Source organism: Miscanthus floridulus, chromosome 8, assembly GCF_019320115.1.
Source record: "Miscanthus floridulus cultivar M001 chromosome 8, ASM1932011v1, whole genome shotgun sequence".
Lineage (NCBI taxonomy): Eukaryota > Viridiplantae > Streptophyta > Magnoliopsida > Poales > Poaceae > Miscanthus > Miscanthus floridulus.
In genome coordinates this window covers 110,814,801-110,831,675 of record NC_089587.1, presented here as the reverse complement: position 1 = coordinate 110,831,675, position 16,875 = coordinate 110,814,801, and the positions used below count along the sequence as shown (strand labels likewise).

At 44.1% G+C, this 16,875-nt stretch overlaps 1 protein-coding gene across 1 annotated transcript; it reads left to right on the top strand.

Moving 5' to 3' along the window:
• The first annotated feature begins 209 nt into the window (after positions 1-209).
• Positions 210-5,246, top strand: LOC136477155 (NADP-dependent glyceraldehyde-3-phosphate dehydrogenase-like). Its single transcript, XM_066475213.1, has 9 exons — positions 210-613; positions 1,063-1,256; positions 1,348-1,476; positions 2,658-2,777; positions 2,877-3,013; positions 3,095-3,250; positions 4,040-4,418; positions 4,509-4,625; positions 4,981-5,246. Exons 1-9 carry the CDS (start codon positions 463-465, stop codon positions 5,092-5,094), a joined length of 1,497 nt encoding a protein of 498 aa, XP_066331310.1. The 5' UTR covers positions 210-462; the 3' UTR covers positions 5,095-5,246.
• Positions 5,247-16,875: the final 11,629 nt, after the last annotated feature.

The window sequence follows — 16,875 nt, the reverse complement described above, 5'->3', positions numbered from 1 at the left end:
GCCGTGCTGGCACGGGCCGTGTCGGACCGGTCCGTTGGCCATCTATACTACTTCCCAACTCCCACACCACTCTCGACCGAGCCTGAAGCCTCGCCTAAACAGAGAAGCGTGAAGAAAAAACCGCAGGACGCAGACGAAAACCTCGTCCCTTTCCGTCGTCTTCCTCCTCCTCGCCTCGGTGAGTCCGCTCCGCCCCCCACCCCCCCACCCCCCCGCACGCGCCGCTCTCCTATTTAACCCCGCCACCGCTCTCCGCTCCGCAACACGCGCACCCATCATCCATCACGCCCCCAACCACTCCCTCCCTCCGGAGCCCCTCACCGCCACTAGCTACCACAGCAGCCGCAGCGGCTGTACTACTGCTACCTGTACCGTCCCTCGGCTTGCACCACACGTCCGAGCGCGCGCTCTCGCTCCGACGGTGTTGGTAGGCAGGCAGGCAGGCAGGCGCGGCGGCCATCCATGGCGCTGCCGGGGACGGGGATGTTCGCGGAGATCCTGGACGGCGAGGTGTACAGGTACTACGCCGACGGCGAGTGGCGCAGCTCCGCCTCCGGCAAGTCCGTCGCCATCGTCAACCCCACCACCCGCAAGACCCAGTACAGGGTGCAAGGTGCGGGCTCTCTCGCCTCTGCTCCCTGTTTTTACCGGGCTCCAAGAATGTCCCCTTGTTTTGGGGAAAGACGGTTGATAGGGACGTACACACCCGTGCTACCGTCGAATTCTGTCGATGATCACGAAGTTAAAACTTGGACGAGAAGCGCCAGCCATTAATGGCTGGCTACCTGCGCTATCACTTTCCGTAATTCTGCTGGCCGTCCCTGATAGTGCCTCTTACTTAACTACTGCCCCAACCAAATAGTCTCACTTTTGATGCTTAATTTCATTATCCCCCAATTGAACCACTTGGTAGTCTATTCCAAGAATCTTTCTCCAATTAACCATTTCTCGAATTGATCAGAGTCCATAGGCTTTTGCTAGTGCTGATAGGTTCAGTGGTTGTATGTGAACTGCAAAAGGGAATGGCTTTCATTTCTGATGATCCGGATCCCGTGTGTCCAGCATGCACCCAGGAGGAGGTGAACAAGGTGATGGACGAGGCCAAGGTCGCGCAGAAGGCATGGGCCCGGACACCGCTGTGGAAGCGCGCGGAGCTCCTCCACAAGGCGGCCGCGATCCTGAAGGAGCACAAGGCACCCATCGCCGAGTGCCTTGTCAAGGAGATAGCCAAGCTGGCCAAGGATGCTGTTTCTGAGGTCACTAGCAGATGAAGAAATTCCTGTTAGTGTTTTGCTTTGATTCTTCAATTGGGCTTAACGGATAACATGTCTTGTTGTGTTTTCATAGGTTGTGCGGTCTGGGGATTTGGTGTCGTACACGGCTGAGGAGGGTGTGCGGATACTGGGGGAGGGCAAGCTGCTCGTTTCTGATAGCTTCCCTGGTAATGAGCGGAACAAGTACTGTCTGAGCTCCAAGGTATAGCTACATTGCAGTACTCTTGTTTGCTGTATATGCTCCACTGATTTCACTACGACATTGTTTGTGTATCTTAACTTATTCAGAAATGTTGATAGAAATAAGCTAGTTGAACGTTTACGAAATTAATTGATGGAGCAGTTCATCCTGAGTGATGGAGAATGGAATGATAAAAGTTGGGGGGTGGGCAATTAAGTTTAAATTCATCTCTAAAGGATAGGCCATAAAATAGGCACCTTGCTTCTCTGTTACAGCTTATTGACATGCAGAGGAGCATGGAATATTCCATGTATGCTGTTGGCATGTCTTGATGATTCCTTTTGCTTTGTTTTGCCTTTTCTTCGCTGATGTCATTGCCATGGACTGCTCAGGTTGTGTACTTTCTATGATTCTATCCAGTGTAAACTATTGCTCCGTTTGTCCATCCTATTTTTCCTGTGTAAATGATATTGTGTCTCGGCCAAACTCAACAAGGTCATGGATCTGCCTGACTCGACTGTTTCTATGCCAAATTGGCTGGAATTGTCCAGGTGCAACCATAACTCAAAGAAAACATAGCATCAAACCAGCGAGGATTAGTGTTGTGCCTCGAGCTAGGATTCTGCCATTATGGTTTTTGCTAGCCTTAATTCGCTGGTACAGTAGTACTAATACAGTCACTTCACTGTTATTCATTCAAGCCAAGTAGTTGAGCTGGTTTTCCCCCTCAGTGTACTATCTCAATCATTGAGGTTGTTTCTTTATAAATGAATCTTTTCACCTTTACTTTCTAAACCAACTATGCTGATCCTTGTACCACTTTACGTCTTATAGGTGTTTCGAAATTAGGTTCATCCTATTGAGCAGTGCTACTTGCAGATGGCAGGGAAACATTCCGTTATGTTTGTTAGAATGAAACTCCAAACACCATACATTCAGTTATGAACTAATAGACCAAACAGTCAGTTATGGACTTAGAAACCATACAATGTTTGTTGCTGCCAAACATAGGTTCGATGATGTTAAGTTGTTTACCAACCAATATTCATGCATGCTGTAGCCTGTAGAAATTTGTATTTCAGACAGTTTTTATGGTGCTAAGTTGCCATTGATGCTCCCCTGAACACTATTGGGTTCCCCAAAATTATTGATCCATTAATATTGTTTCCTTGCATATCTAATGTATCATCCTGTTAATGCAGATACCCCTTGGAGTAGTTTTGGCAATCCCTCCATTCAACTATCCTGTCAACTTAGCGGTTTCTAAGATTGGCCCAGCACTAATTGCGGGCAATGCTCTTGTGCTCAAGCCTCCAACTCAGGTATATGAGTTTTTTGGGTTAACCTAACTCCCTTCCTGAGTGTGAATTTAATGCCTTTCAAAGTCAAAACGCTTATGTGAAGTATTATTGTTCAAACAGGGTGCTGTGGCTGCACTTCATATGGTACACTGCTTCCACCTGGCTGGTTTCCCGAAAGGTTTGATCAGTTGTGTGACTGGGAAGGGTTCTGAAATAGGAGATTTTCTTACAATGCATCCTGGAGTCAACTGCATAAGGTAAGCATCAACAGCACTTGCCGACAATTGAATTCTTCAGTTTTAGTGAGACAGAACCTTATTTGTTCCTTTGCTTCTTAGTTTTACTGGTGGCGATACTGGTATAGCCATTTCAAAGAAGGCCGGAATGGTCCCTCTTCAGATGGAGCTTGGGGGCAAAGATGCTTGCATTGTGCTAGAGGATGCAGATCTAGACTTGGTTGCAGGAAATATAGTAAAGGGTGGTTTCTCTTACAGGTGCAGTACTTAATAATGCTATTTAATTTTATATCGCACTTGGATTTATTGAAAACTTCAAAAAGTGAAAGCAAAAATTGGAATCAACGACAACAATAACAACAACAAAGTCTTTAAGTCCCAAACAAGTTGGGGTAGGCTAGAGTTGAAACCCAGCAGAAGCAATCAAGGTTCAGGCATGTGAATAGCTGTTTTCCAAGCACTCCTATCTAAGGCTAAGTCTTTGGGTATATTCCATCTTTTCAAGTCTTCTTTTATTGCCTCTACCCAAGTCAACTTCGGTCTTCCTCTGCCTCTCTTCACGTTACTATCCTAGCTTAGGATTCCACTACGCACCGGTGCCTCTAGAGGTCTCCGTTGGACATGTCCAAACCATCTCAACCGGTGTTGGACAAGCTTTTCTATGTCCAAACTCCGCCTATGTTGTCTCAACATAGCAGGTCCCAAGCCTTGGTAAAGGAGGAGGGTTGTGATAGGCGTGACGAGCCAACGTTAAATCTGGTCATTCTAATGGAGATGAAACCCGAAAGAAAAATTAGAATCAACAAAAACTTTTAGCTAACAGAACATGACATGTGGTATCCAAGTTGGTGTCATTTACACAAGAGTGTTGTCACATGCTTATCCTTGGATTTGGCTTCCATGCTTCCATCTTAAGTTGTGACTTATTATGAGTAAAAGTGCACTACTGTTTTTTTTTTCAAGAACAGTATTACTATTTTGAATAAGGTACTATCCCATCTCTAATACTTCTTGGGCTTGTACTCAAATGTGTTGTGATCAATGCAGTGGCCAGAGGTGTACTGCTGTCAAAGTAGTGCTGATCATGGAATCAATCGCTGATGCCGTGGTACAGAAGGTTAACGCCAAGTTGGCGAAACTGAAAGTTGGCCCACCTGAGGACGACTCTGACATCACCCCGGTTGTAACAGAATCCTCAGCCAACTTCATCGAGGGTCTGGTGATGGATGCAAAAGAGAAAGGAGCAACCTTCTGCCAGGAGTACAGGAGAGAAGGCAACCTTATCTGGCCGTTGCTGCTGGATCATGTCCGCCCTGACATGAGGATCGCATGGGAGGAGCCTTTTGGGCCCGTCTTGCCTGTGATCAGGATTAACTCAGTTGAGGAGGGCATCCACCATTGCAACGCCAGTAATTTTGGCCTACAGGTTTTCCCTCTCCCTCCCTGCCAGTTAACAGCAACGGGTGCCATTATACCCAGCTTCTTCAACTCACTGTTTGTGCAACACCCATTTCAGGGATGCATTTTCACAAGAGACATCAACAAGGCAATCCTGATCAGTGATGCAATGGAGACTGGAACTGTGCAGATCAACTCTGCACCGGCTCGTGGGCCTGACCATTTTCCCTTTCAGGTAATTGTTATTGTAAATCATGTCAGCAATTTTCTGTGGTCAACTGAGGCCCCGTTTAGATCCAAAAATTTTTGGATTTTGGCTCACTGTAGCATTTCGTTTGTATTTGGTAATTAGTGTCTAATTATGGACTAATTAGGTTCAAAAGTTTCGTCTCGCGATTTCTCGACTAACTGTGTAATTGTTTTTTTTTTCGTCTACATTTAGTACTCCATGCATGTACCGCAAGATTCGATGTGACGGTTACTGCGCAAAAATTTTTGGATTCTAAACAGGCCCTGACTATCAAATCGCTCTGAGAAATTTATTTCATTGAGGTGTTTCTAATCCTTCGGGTTTTTTTCTGGATTTTTAGGGACTGAAAGACAGTGGCATTGGATCCCAGGGGATAACAAACAGCATTAACATGATGACCAAGGTGAAGAGCACTGTCATAAACCTGCCGTCACCATCCTACACCATGGGCTGAGATGTTCATGTAGCGGATGTTTTATAGCCCCATGAGCAATGTAGAGAATTAAAATGTTTCATAGCCACGTGAGATTTGTATGCTATTTACACCTGAGTTCTGCCTGTACCAGATCTTTTGCAGTATATAAAGAATAAAGTGCGTTGAAAGTATTGAGTCGATGCTTTTACTCAGTTCTTCCCTACGCGAGCAGGTTGGGTACCAGCCATTTACATACTGGTTTTAGAAGGAAAAAAAAAGGTTGGGTAGCCGCTTACATACTGGTTTTAGTGGAAAAAATAGTACCTCGACATGTCAAGGAGACAAGGAGTATAAATCCTCTACTTTGCCTTTTCCTCGTAAAAAAAACATTCAGGAAAGGTTCGTGAAAAGTCAGGACCAAAACCTGCTTTATGAGTAGGCATTCCAATTCTATAGAGCACTGCAGCTACACACCAGGGAGCTTATGAAATTGATGGGTAGCATAAGCTCCTCCTAGGTCCCTATATTTAAACTTGATAAGTTGGAGCTGACAGTCAGCTTCCGGTTCAGTCTTCATTTCTGCTCACTTCCACAATGAGCTATCAGCAAACACCAAGAGATCACAAGCATAGGTTTTTTTGAAAATGCATCCCAAGCAGAAACAACCATAAATAAAATAATCCTACCTCTGTCGGTGCAGAAAGTGACCAACACGTAAATATTTATAGTTTTGCCGTACTCAATGACACAGGGTTTATAGGCCCCGTTCGCTGGTCTGAAACTTGGCTGAAACTGACTGAAAACACTATTCCGGCTGAATTGTTGTGAGAGAAAAATACTGTTCCGGTTGAAAAAAGAAGCCGAACAAGCCGAATATGGGGTAAGCCGAACAGGGCCATACTGGTTCAGGTAACGTGCCCTACGTCCAGTTTGAGTCGATCGGTGACTTTATTCATGAGCCCAGGTGCTCGAAGTTTGCAGTGGGGTTAGAAACAAGAAGAAGAAAGAAAGGGGGGGGTACAAAAGGTCCGGTCGGACTCTGGTCTGAACGGCCGAGAGTGACACAAGCCCCGCTATGTGCTAAATATTCGAGCGTGTGCTTGTGGTTCGAACCGAGTGGTTCTATTGTTGTATACTAGTAAACTTGATCGATCTGAATGACCTGATCTGTCTCCCTGTTGGGAGAGAGCACATCCCCTTTTTATAGATGAAGGGGATGGCCTTATAAGTGAGAGGGAGGGAGTTCCTATGCTACTAAGTCTTGTTGCCCACGCCGGCGGGTACAAGATGATGGTAGGCGCCCACAATACTGTTTTATGTCAAATGCACGTGGGAGGTTGCGTCGTCTTCTTCAGGTATGGCAGACGTCGGTGCCTGCCATACTATTGATACTCAGATGCATGCAAGTGATTTTACCATGTTCGCCTGGTACGGTAAATGCCGGCGCCCACAACACTGCTGATGCCTAGAGGCATGTGGGGAGAGCTTTACCGTGTTTGTCTGGTACGGAAGTTGATGGCGCCCACAACACTGTAGGGAAAATGTCGGCGCCTACAACACTGCTTGGGTTCCATCATGCCAGGGTGGTCGCAAGGTACTCTCTTGCAGGTGTACAGGGTACGTTCCTTGGTATTGCGGTTGACTTGGGTGCTCTGCCTTACTTTTTCCGTCTGTTTCCTGGTCCTTATCGAGCGGACGTCTCCGGTCGGTTGGTCCCAGTTGGCTTTGATTGCGCCAGTCGAAGAAGAGCTGTAAGCAGGGGTCTGGCGCATCCCCGGTTGGAGACGCGGGTCGGAGTCGGAAAGAGGTGTTTGGCCAGGCCCCCCAGTCGGAGAGGCCGTCCGGAGGTGGGCCGGTGTTGGAAGCGAGTGTTGTTCCTTCTTCGTGAGGCCTTCCGGTCGGAGAGGCGGGCCGGAGTCGGAAGCGGACGCCGTCCCTCCTCGGCCAGCCCTTCCGGTCGGAGATTGTATTGTCCTTCTGACCTGTCGTTTAGGTGTTTTGGGCCAGGCCATGAGTTGCGCGTTGCTCGTAATGTTGTCTGTTGGGCCGAGCCTTTATTGGGAAGCCGATCCATGAGGGACCCCGGGTTTATGAACCCGACAACCTCCGTCCCTAAAAGAATACAAGTGTCACGTGTTAGTACCTCAAGTTTGACCAATTATAGATAAAAAATATCCATGTTTATGATACTAAATAAATACCATCAGATTAATTACGAAATGTGTTTTCATAATAAATTAATTTAAAGGCACAATTATGAGTATTATTCAATAAAAACTTAGTCAAGTGTGAACCACTTTTTATGGCACGTAACCCATAGTTGTATTCTTTCCAGAACGGAGGTAGTAAATAGGAACCACAACCAATAGGCAGAATAGTACAATAACAGAATGCATGCTCATTAAATCTGTACTTAGATGATAGAGGACAGGATAAATATTACCAAAGGCAGTGTATGCCTAATCTCTCACCTAGAAAGAGTTTTGCTTGTATATACTACAAAATCAGGTCAGAACGATCTTGCCTAAAACAAAATCAGCAGGACAATCTTTGGTTGCTTCATTCAATAGATCAAGGCAACTAAGAGAGGTTCAGACCGCTGAAAGGTTCAACCAAAACATCAGTTTCAGAACATGCATGAAAATCAAGAAATAAGATATGGAAGGTGATAGAGCTGTAGTTAAGAATCCACCAATTAAAATTTACACTTGAGAAAGCATCATGTGAGTATGCAAGACCCTCAAGCCTAATTGGGAAGACATCACAAGACCCAACAATGCTATGAATCTTGGTACTGCTGACAACATAGTTGGCAATGATTTATCAGACAATTCAACCACACACAAGCCTTAAGAATGGAAATAGATGCCTTCAAATTGGGCAGGAAAACCAAGCTTCTAGGTGATGCAAGCATATTACAAACAGCAAAACAATTTAGATATCCCTCAGCACTTCAGCAGAGCCAGGGATTAAGCATAATTACATGAAGGAATGACAGACAGCTCTTTTTACAACTTTCGAGATAACATATTTACATGAAGAGAAAATACCTTCCTAGCTGTAAGTTGAAATAGTTGTTCACTTTTTCGCTCGAGTACAGACCTAGATTGCACATTTCATCATGCCCATATATTCAACATTGAATTATAAGAGAAACTAATATGTTAGATCAACTGTTGTGATATCCTAACCACATGTATTGTAGAATACCTAAAGACTCCTTTGCCGATAGTATAGAGTTTGATTCCAAGACATATTAAAACAGATGATGCCCCCCCCCCCCCCCCCCCCCCCCCACCCCACCAAAAAAAATCACTTCTAATCCTCTAATTTTTGTTCTTCCTCCCTCTTGAGGGTGTGTGAAGATGTCCAAACTGGCCTGCCGATCTTAGAACACAGCAAAATGCACTTTGTCTCCCTTCCAGGTGAGCTCAGGATGGCATACAGTCTAGTCAGTTAAGACAGTCTAAGCCAGGTTAAAACAGGACAAAGTTTTTTTTTTTTAACGCAAAAAACAGGACAAAGTTGGAACAAGATGAACCGTGTTAAATCCACCTGGGAGCTTTCAGCTGCTATGCAACTATCATTCCAGGTTTCTGGCTACTATGCAGCCACAACCAAGCAACAGTGCTAGTATAAAACAAAAGAAAAGGAAAGAAAAGGTTCACACCTCCAACAGAAAACTTAGTGAACTACAATATCCAAAAGGAGACAGGCAAGAATAAACTAACAGGCCGACAACACAAGATCAGACAACAATGTTTCACATACCCATGACAAGCATGATTATCCAAGCATTCGCATGAATGCAATAACGAGAAGTAAATCAACTCAAACCCAACACCAAAATGCGTCTAGTCAACATAAATCCTACAAAAATAAATGTCTCTGATCAACACCAATATAATAAGCTAATAGCAGAAGTGCAGTACGGTACAAAGTAGGAAATTAACTAGCCTAGTTAACACATGGGCAAACTGATATTATAAGGCAACATATTGCACGAACTCATGTTAATAAATGACTCCAACCCAGATTCAGGGCAGACCAGGCATATATATTGCACATAGAACAGGAGCAGCACAGATTTGAGTCCACCCACAAAGATACGAAGTCACGTCGGCATACAGAGTGCATTATAATGATTACAAACAGCAGATGGATACGTGGCCTACTTAGCTGCTGACATATGTTAGCATACCGATGGACTGATAACACTAGTCAAAACACTATTATACTAACTAGATTAACAGCACAGACGACACAGAATGATAAATTCTCCTAGATAGAATAGAATGGATGCAGACAATGTAAGATCGCCATCGTCTCAGTTTGTGTTGAGCTCCCGAACAACCTCCTCCCCCTCTTCCTCCTCGTCACTGCTCTCGTTGTAGAAATCGGACCAACGGTTGCTGAACACCAACCAGGGATAAGGTTTTCAAGGGGAGGGAGGTTAAGGCTCTTTACCCACTCCAGGTGCTCGACCGTCGGCGCCTTACCCGTGGCCGTCTTAACCGCTTTGTCCTCACCACCGGTGGCGGCGGCGGGCACCACATCATCAGCAGGCTTCTCGCCCTTTAAGCAGCCGACCGCAGGTTCTTCAGCCTTCCTTTTGGTGAGCAACCCCTCGTACGGTTGATCCTCGGTGGGCAACGCCGCAACTTCAGCCTTCCTCTTCATCACCGGCCCCTCCACACCGAGCGTCCATTAGTAGAGAACAGACCTTTGATCCTCGACTAAAATGGGCTCTAGCCACCAACCGGGACTAAAGGTATACTTTTACTCTCGGTTGGTGGCTCCAACCGGGAGTAAAGGTCTACTCCCAGGCCGTGGCTACGTCCGGGGTTGGAAAGTTACCTTTAATCCCGGTTGGAGCCACCAACCGGGACTAAAGGTTCCCTTTATATCCCGGCCGTCTTCTTCCTCCCCGAGCCCGAGCTCAGCACATTTTGAAGCTCACTGCAGTAGTGTTCTTGCTTCCTCCCTCCCTCCATTGTTCCTCCATCCATTCTTCGATTCCTCCATCGATTTCTTCGATTTCTCCATCGATTCTTCAGTATTAAAGGTTACCAATCTCATACTCTCATTTTTCACCATTGTCTTATCTCATTTTGTTCACTATATATATATGATTCTTTATTGTGGTTTTTTTCATTTGTAAGCAATTTGAGCTCAAAATCACTTCAAGCTTGCATATTTACATGAAAGAAGGTTAAAGTAGCTAGTTGAACTTGCGGACCGTATTCATCTCGGCGACCATGTTCTCTGCCGAGCGGTAACGGACGTCAAGGAGGAGCTTTGATTCTACGAGGGAGAGCGGCAATGGTCGTGGAAGACCGTGTTCCCTTCCTCGTAGAATCGGAGCTCTTCCGTGGCAAGTACGGTGCCGTCCGGTGGAGAAATGCTCGTCGAGATGATCACGTAAGCAAGTTCAACTAGTACGGATGGTTATTTATTCACATGTCCCGATATCGTCGCAGTAGTCTGTCAATCACCGTACTTTTTATTTTAACTTTTTATGAAATGAAAAACTTAGAAAATAGTTAGAAAATTATAGAAAATCCGTACTAGTTGAACTTGCGGACCGTGTTTAGCTCGGCGAGCATGTTCTCTGTCGAGCGGTAACGGACATCAAGGAGGAGCTTTGATTCTACGAGGGAGAGCGACAACGGTCGTGGAAGACCGTGTTCCATTCCTCGTAGAATCGGAGCTCTTCCTTGACCAAGTACGGTGCCGTCCGGTGGAGAAATGCTCGCCGAGATGATCACGTAAGCAAGTTCAACTAGTACGGATGGTTATTTATTCACATGTCCCGATATCGTCGCAGTAGTCTGTCAATCACCGTACTTTTTATTTTTACTTTTTATGAAATAAAAAACTTAGAAAATAGTTAAAAAATTATAGAAAATCCGTACTAGTTGAACTTGCGGACCGTGTTCAGCTCGGCGAGCATGTTCTCTGTCGAGCAGTAACGGACATCAAGGAGGAGCTTTGATTCTACGAGGGAGAGCGACAACGGTCGTGGAAGACCGTGTTCCCTTCCTCGTAGAATCGGAGCTCTTCCTTGACCAAGTACGGTGCCGTCCGGTGGAGAAATGCTCGCCGAGATGATCACGTAAGCAAGGTCAACTAGTACGGATGGTTATTTATTAAAACATGTTTTTGAGCTATAGTGTATTAAAAAATGAGTATAGAGATATAGATAATTTTATAGTTTCTTAATTTTATTTGTTTATAAAATAAAAAATTTATAGTGTATTAAAATGAGTATAGAGAGAAGATGGCAACTGCTTCATTGTTTAGAGATATAGATAATTTTATAGTTTCTTAATTTTATTTGTTTATAAAATGAGAAATTTATAGTGTATTAAAAAATGAGTTTAGAGAGTAGATGACAACTGCTTCCAGGTCCTCGGCCTCTCATGGGTTTTCAAAGTGACTTAGGCCGGGCCTCCCCCTCATTCCATGCGGCAAGTGTCGTGATGAGACGAAGATTGTGATGGAGTACCAGTGAAGGAGGGTCCCAACAAGGATCGTATCTTCTACAAGTGTCCGGATCGCAATGTGAGTTATTTTATCGTATTTAATGATTATGGTTAGTTTATACCTATTTTCATGATGGTTGTGATTAAAGTTCTAATTTTTTGTTTTAATTTCAGTGGGATGGCAGTGGACGATGTTCAGGCTTCTACTGGGAGGAAGAGTATGTTGAACTCGTGCAAAAATATCTTGCACAACAGGCAGATACGGCGGCTAATGAGGCAGTGATCCAGTCGAAGAAGCCCAAAGATGTTGCACAATCAGGGGATCTATCTGTTTTAGTTAAGATTGGTCGTGAAATCCTTGTACTCCTGAAATGTATTTTAGCTTTAGTTCTTTTAGTTGTAGTTGGGATTGTCTACATTGTAGCGATGCTTTCATAAATTTGTACCTTTTGTAGTGGCACACATGTTGTATAAATAATTAATTATGATCTAGGTTTTAATATGGTATTTATGTCATGTAATGCAGATGAGCCGGCATTGGATGTACAATGCTGATCGCCGCTCCCAAGAGTTCATTAACGGCGTGCATTCTTTGTTACGTGCGGCCGAGGCAAACAAACGCAACGGTTTCATGTGCTGCCCATGTGCCATATGTAAGAATATGGTGGAATATCCTTGCTCAAGGACTCTTCATTCACACTTGTTCAAGTCGGGTTTCATGCCAAACTATATTTGTTGGACGAAGCACGGAGAAACCGGCGTTGTAATAGAAGAAGGTGAAGAAGAACAATAGGACGACAATGATATTATTCCCGATGGTGCGTGCTTCAATGATACTGCAATGGGAGAAGCTGAAGAAGAGGTAGCCACAGAAGATGAGCTTGCCGATGATCTTTGTCAGGTCATTCGTGACGCACAAAGAGAATGTGAAAGTGAAAAGGAGAAGATCAAGTTCGAGCGGATGCTAGAAGATCACAACAAATTGTTGTACCCAACTTGTAATGCAGGGCAGAAAAAGTTGGGAACCACACTAGAATTGCTACAATGGAAGGCAAAGAATGGTGTATCTGACAAGGGATTTGGAGAGTTACTAAAAATCCAAAAGAAGATGCTTCCGAAGGACAATGAATTGCCCGCCACTACCTACGAAGCAAAACAAGTTGTCTGTCCTATGAGGCTAGAAATCGAGAAGATACATGCATGTCCTAATGATTGCATGCTGTACCATGGCAAAGAGTACAAGAAATTGGATGCATGCCCGGTATGCCATGCATCGCGGTATAAGATCAGACGAGATGACCCTGGTGATGTTGAGGGCGAACGTCCATGGAAGAAAATCCCTGCCAAGGTTATGTGGTATGCTCCTATAATACCACGCTTGAAACATCTGTTCAGAAACAAAGAACATGCAAAATTGTTGCGATGGCACAAAGAAGACCGTAAGGTAGACAATATGTTGAGACACCCTGCTGATGGGTCCCAGTGGAGAGCAATCGACAGAGAATTCCCGGAGTTTGCAAATGACGCAAGAAACTTAAGGTTTGCTTTAAGTACAGATGGTATCAATCCTTTTGGAGAGCAGAACAATAGTCATAGCACTTGGCCTGTTACTCTAAGTATCTACAACCTTCCTCCTTGGTTATGCATAAAGCGAAAGTTCATTATGATGCCTGTGCTCATCCAAGGCCCGAAGCAACCTAGCAATGACATCGATGTGTACCTGAGACCACTTATTGACGAACTTCTCATTTTGTGGAATAAAAAAGGTGTACATGTGTGGGATGAGTACAAACAGGAACACTTTGATCTGCGAGCATTGTTGTTCGTAACAATCAATGATTGGCCTGCTCTAAGTAATCTTTCAGGATAGTCAAACAAGGGATATAATGCATGCACACACTACTTCGGTGATATTAGAGGTGTATTCTTAAAAAATGTCGAAAGATCGTGTACCTTGGCCATCGTCGATTTCTTCCTGCAAATCACCCCGTAAGAAAGAAAGGCAAGCATTTTAAAGAGAAGGCAAACCACCTGACCAAGCCTCACAACCGAACTGGTGAGGATGTACTCGATATGGTCAATGATGTGAAAGTCATCTTTGGAAAAGGACATGGCAGCCAACCTGTTCCGAACGACGCTAACGGTCACGCACCCATGTGGAAGAAGAAGTCCATATTTTGGGACCTACCCTATTGGCAAGTCCTAGAGGTCCGCAGCTCGATCGACGTGATGCACCTGATGAAGAATCTTTGTGTGAACCTGCTAGGCTTCATGGGTGTGTATGGAAAGCCTAAGGACACATTTGAAGCACGACAGGACCTGCGTTGTTTGAGAGAAAGAGACAACTTGCATCCAGAGAAGACAGATGATGGATGCCATTACTTACGTCCTGCCAGCTACACTCTAAGCAAAGAGGAGAAGGAAATCATGTTTGAATGCTTAAACAATATCAAGGTACCATCTGGATTCTCTTCGAATATAAAGGGTATTATAAATGTGCTAGAGAAGAAATTCTGTAACTTAAAGTCCCATGACTGTCACGTTCTCATAACGCAATTACTTCCAGTTGCATTAAGAGGAATTCTACCTCCAAATGTACGTCTAGCCACCGTGAAGCTATGTGCATTCCTCAATGCAATTTCTCAGAAGGCAATTGATCCAACTGATCTAGCTAAACTACAGAATGATGTGGTTCAATGTCTCATCAGCTTTGAGTTGGTGTTCCCTCCTTCCTTCTTTGATATCATGACACACCTCCTAGTTCACCTAGTCAAGGAGATTTTCATTCTCGGTCCTGTGTTCCTACACAACATGTTCCCCTTAGAGAGATTCATGGGAGTCCTAAAGAAATATATTCACAACAGTGCTCGCCCAGAAGGAAGCATCGCCAAGGGCTATGGAAGAGAAGATGTCATTGAGTTCTGTGTTGACTTTATTCCCAACCTTGACTCGATTGGTGTTCCTGAATCGAGACATGAGGGGAGACTAAGCGGAAAGGAGACACTAGGGAGGAAAACATATATTGGTACGGAGGATGATTATTTCAATAAAGCGCACTACACAGTTCTGCAGAACTCCTCTTTGGTAGATCCGTATATTGAAACACACAAGGATCTCTTACGATTTCAAGTTTCTAGGGAAGACTAAAGCTTGGATTACGCATAAGCACATGAAAACTTTCGGCGGTTGGTTGCAAAAAAATGTCAAGGTGATGAGAGCATCCATGAGCAACTGTATTTATTGGCTATGCAACCATCATGGCATATCATAACATACAAAGGGTACGAGATAAATGGGAACATATTCTACATAGTAGCCCAAGATAAAAGGAGTACCAACCAAAACAGTGGTGTCCGCATAGATGCCACGGACCCGAATGGGAATAAGCAGACATATTATGGCCGTATAGATGAAATATGGGAACTAGAATATGCACCTACTTTGAAGATCCCATTGTTCAAGTGCCAATGGGTCAAGGTGACCGAAGGCGGGGTAACAGTAGACAATGAGTATGGAATGACAACAGTAGACCTTAGTAATATTGGGTACAAAGACGAACCATTCGTCCTTACCAAGGATGTGAATCAGGTGTTCTATGTCAATGATATGTCTACCAAACCAAAAAGAGGGAAAAACGATAATGACTCAACCAAAGAGTCAAAGCGCCACATAGTTCTTTCAGAGAAAAGAGTCATCATGGGAATCGAGGACAAGTCGGACATGTCAGAAGATTATGAAAAGTATGACCGAATTCCGCCCTTCAAAGTGAACAAAGACCCTAGCATCTTGGTAATGATGAGGACACTCCATGGTTACGACGCGATCATAACCAAGGGACATACATAAAGAAGAAGTTTACTGTTGTGCCCACTTGATGATATAGTGATTTAATGTAGTGTGTGTTTGAGATATTATGTAATAATTGTGAATTCAGATGTTTATTATGTCATGTTTCAAATTAAATCAATGTTTGATTTGGTGGGATTTCTCTCTCGAAAAGTAAAATTAGGATATTGAGTGATGAAAAATTAAAATATTAACGTTAAAATGATGTGAAAACAAATTTCCTGTCCAAAACCAATAGTTTTAATAATTTTAATTAAACACTACATTTTTGCATTAACGAAATAATAAATATTAGTTACATTATGTTTTACAATTATAACAAAAAATAAAAAGTTAGGTTATAGATTTTTCCTATGTGCAATAAAGAAAAAGAAAATCCATATTTTTAACAAAATAATTTTATGCCTTTTATTTAATTTACCATGTATTTAACAAGAAAATCCATATTTGTATTAAAAAAGTCTGCTCAAACAGGCGGGAAACGAAACTGCGGGCCACCTTTACTCCCGGGTGGGAAGCCCACCCGGGAGTAAAGGTGGGCTGCAGTTTCGTGGCCCGCCAAAAAAAAACCCTTTACTCCCGGTGCGTGTTACCAACCGGGAGTAAAGGTATACCTTTACTCCCGGTTGGTAACATGCACCGGGAGTAAAGGGACCTTTACTCCTGGTTGGTAACGCGCACCGGGAGTAAAGACCCTTTACTCCCGGCTGGTGGCTGGCACCGGGAGTATATCTCCCCGGCATATAATCGTCAGCGCCTGGCGCAGATCGATCCGTTCTTCTTCTTCCTCGTCGAACACCGCCGCCCTCTTCTTCCTCGTGCCGCCGTCCGTTCGCCTTCCGTGACACCGCCGCCCTCTTCTTCCTCGTGCGGCCTCCACCGCGCGCGCCCGTGGCCCTCCTCCGCGCGCGCCCGTGGCCCTCCTCCGTGCGCGCCCGTGGCCCTCCACCGTGCCCTCCTCCACGCGCGTCCGAGGCCCTCCACTGCCGAGCTCGAGGTGATCAGTTCGTCTCTCTGTACATTCTCAGACGGTGGAAAACTTCAAAAAATGTTATATTTTGCTGTGATACCGAATATAGATGTTCTAAAGTAAATTACAAATGTCCTAGATTTTATATACGCAAATATCATATAAAAATGAAGGAAAACTTCAACGTTTCTTCATTTGTGAACTTTGAATATACAGATATAATATATTAATGTTGCTAAGTAATATGAGCATTACATATTTTTTCGGGAAGACTATCTTCAAACTTTATATCATAGCATCAGAGACGAAGTACTGTGCCTGTAGAAGAAGAAAATAAATTCTTATCATTTCGGAAATAGTAATGGTTATATTAGCAATAAGACACATATACTTACATTTCATAATGACTTATACTTACATTATCAGCATAGAATTTTCTCATATGATGAATGACTACATGGTTCACATGGTACATAGGATCACAACACGCACCGACACCGCCCCGGCCCGCCTCACGTC

Excerpts from the sequence above, each read along its gene's own strand:
- LOC136477155 (XM_066475213.1), top strand. The coding sequence starts at position 463 with ATGGCGCTGCCGGGGACGGGGATGTTCGCGGAGATCCTGGACGGCGAG. Across the intron at positions 614-1,062 it reads GACCCAGTACAGGGTGCAAG|CATGCACCCAGGAGGAGGTG; the intron begins GTGCGGGCTCTC and ends CCGTGTGTCCAG. Across the intron at positions 4,419-4,508 it reads CCAGTAATTTTGGCCTACAG|GGATGCATTTTCACAAGAGA; the intron begins GTTTTCCCTCTC and ends CACCCATTTCAG.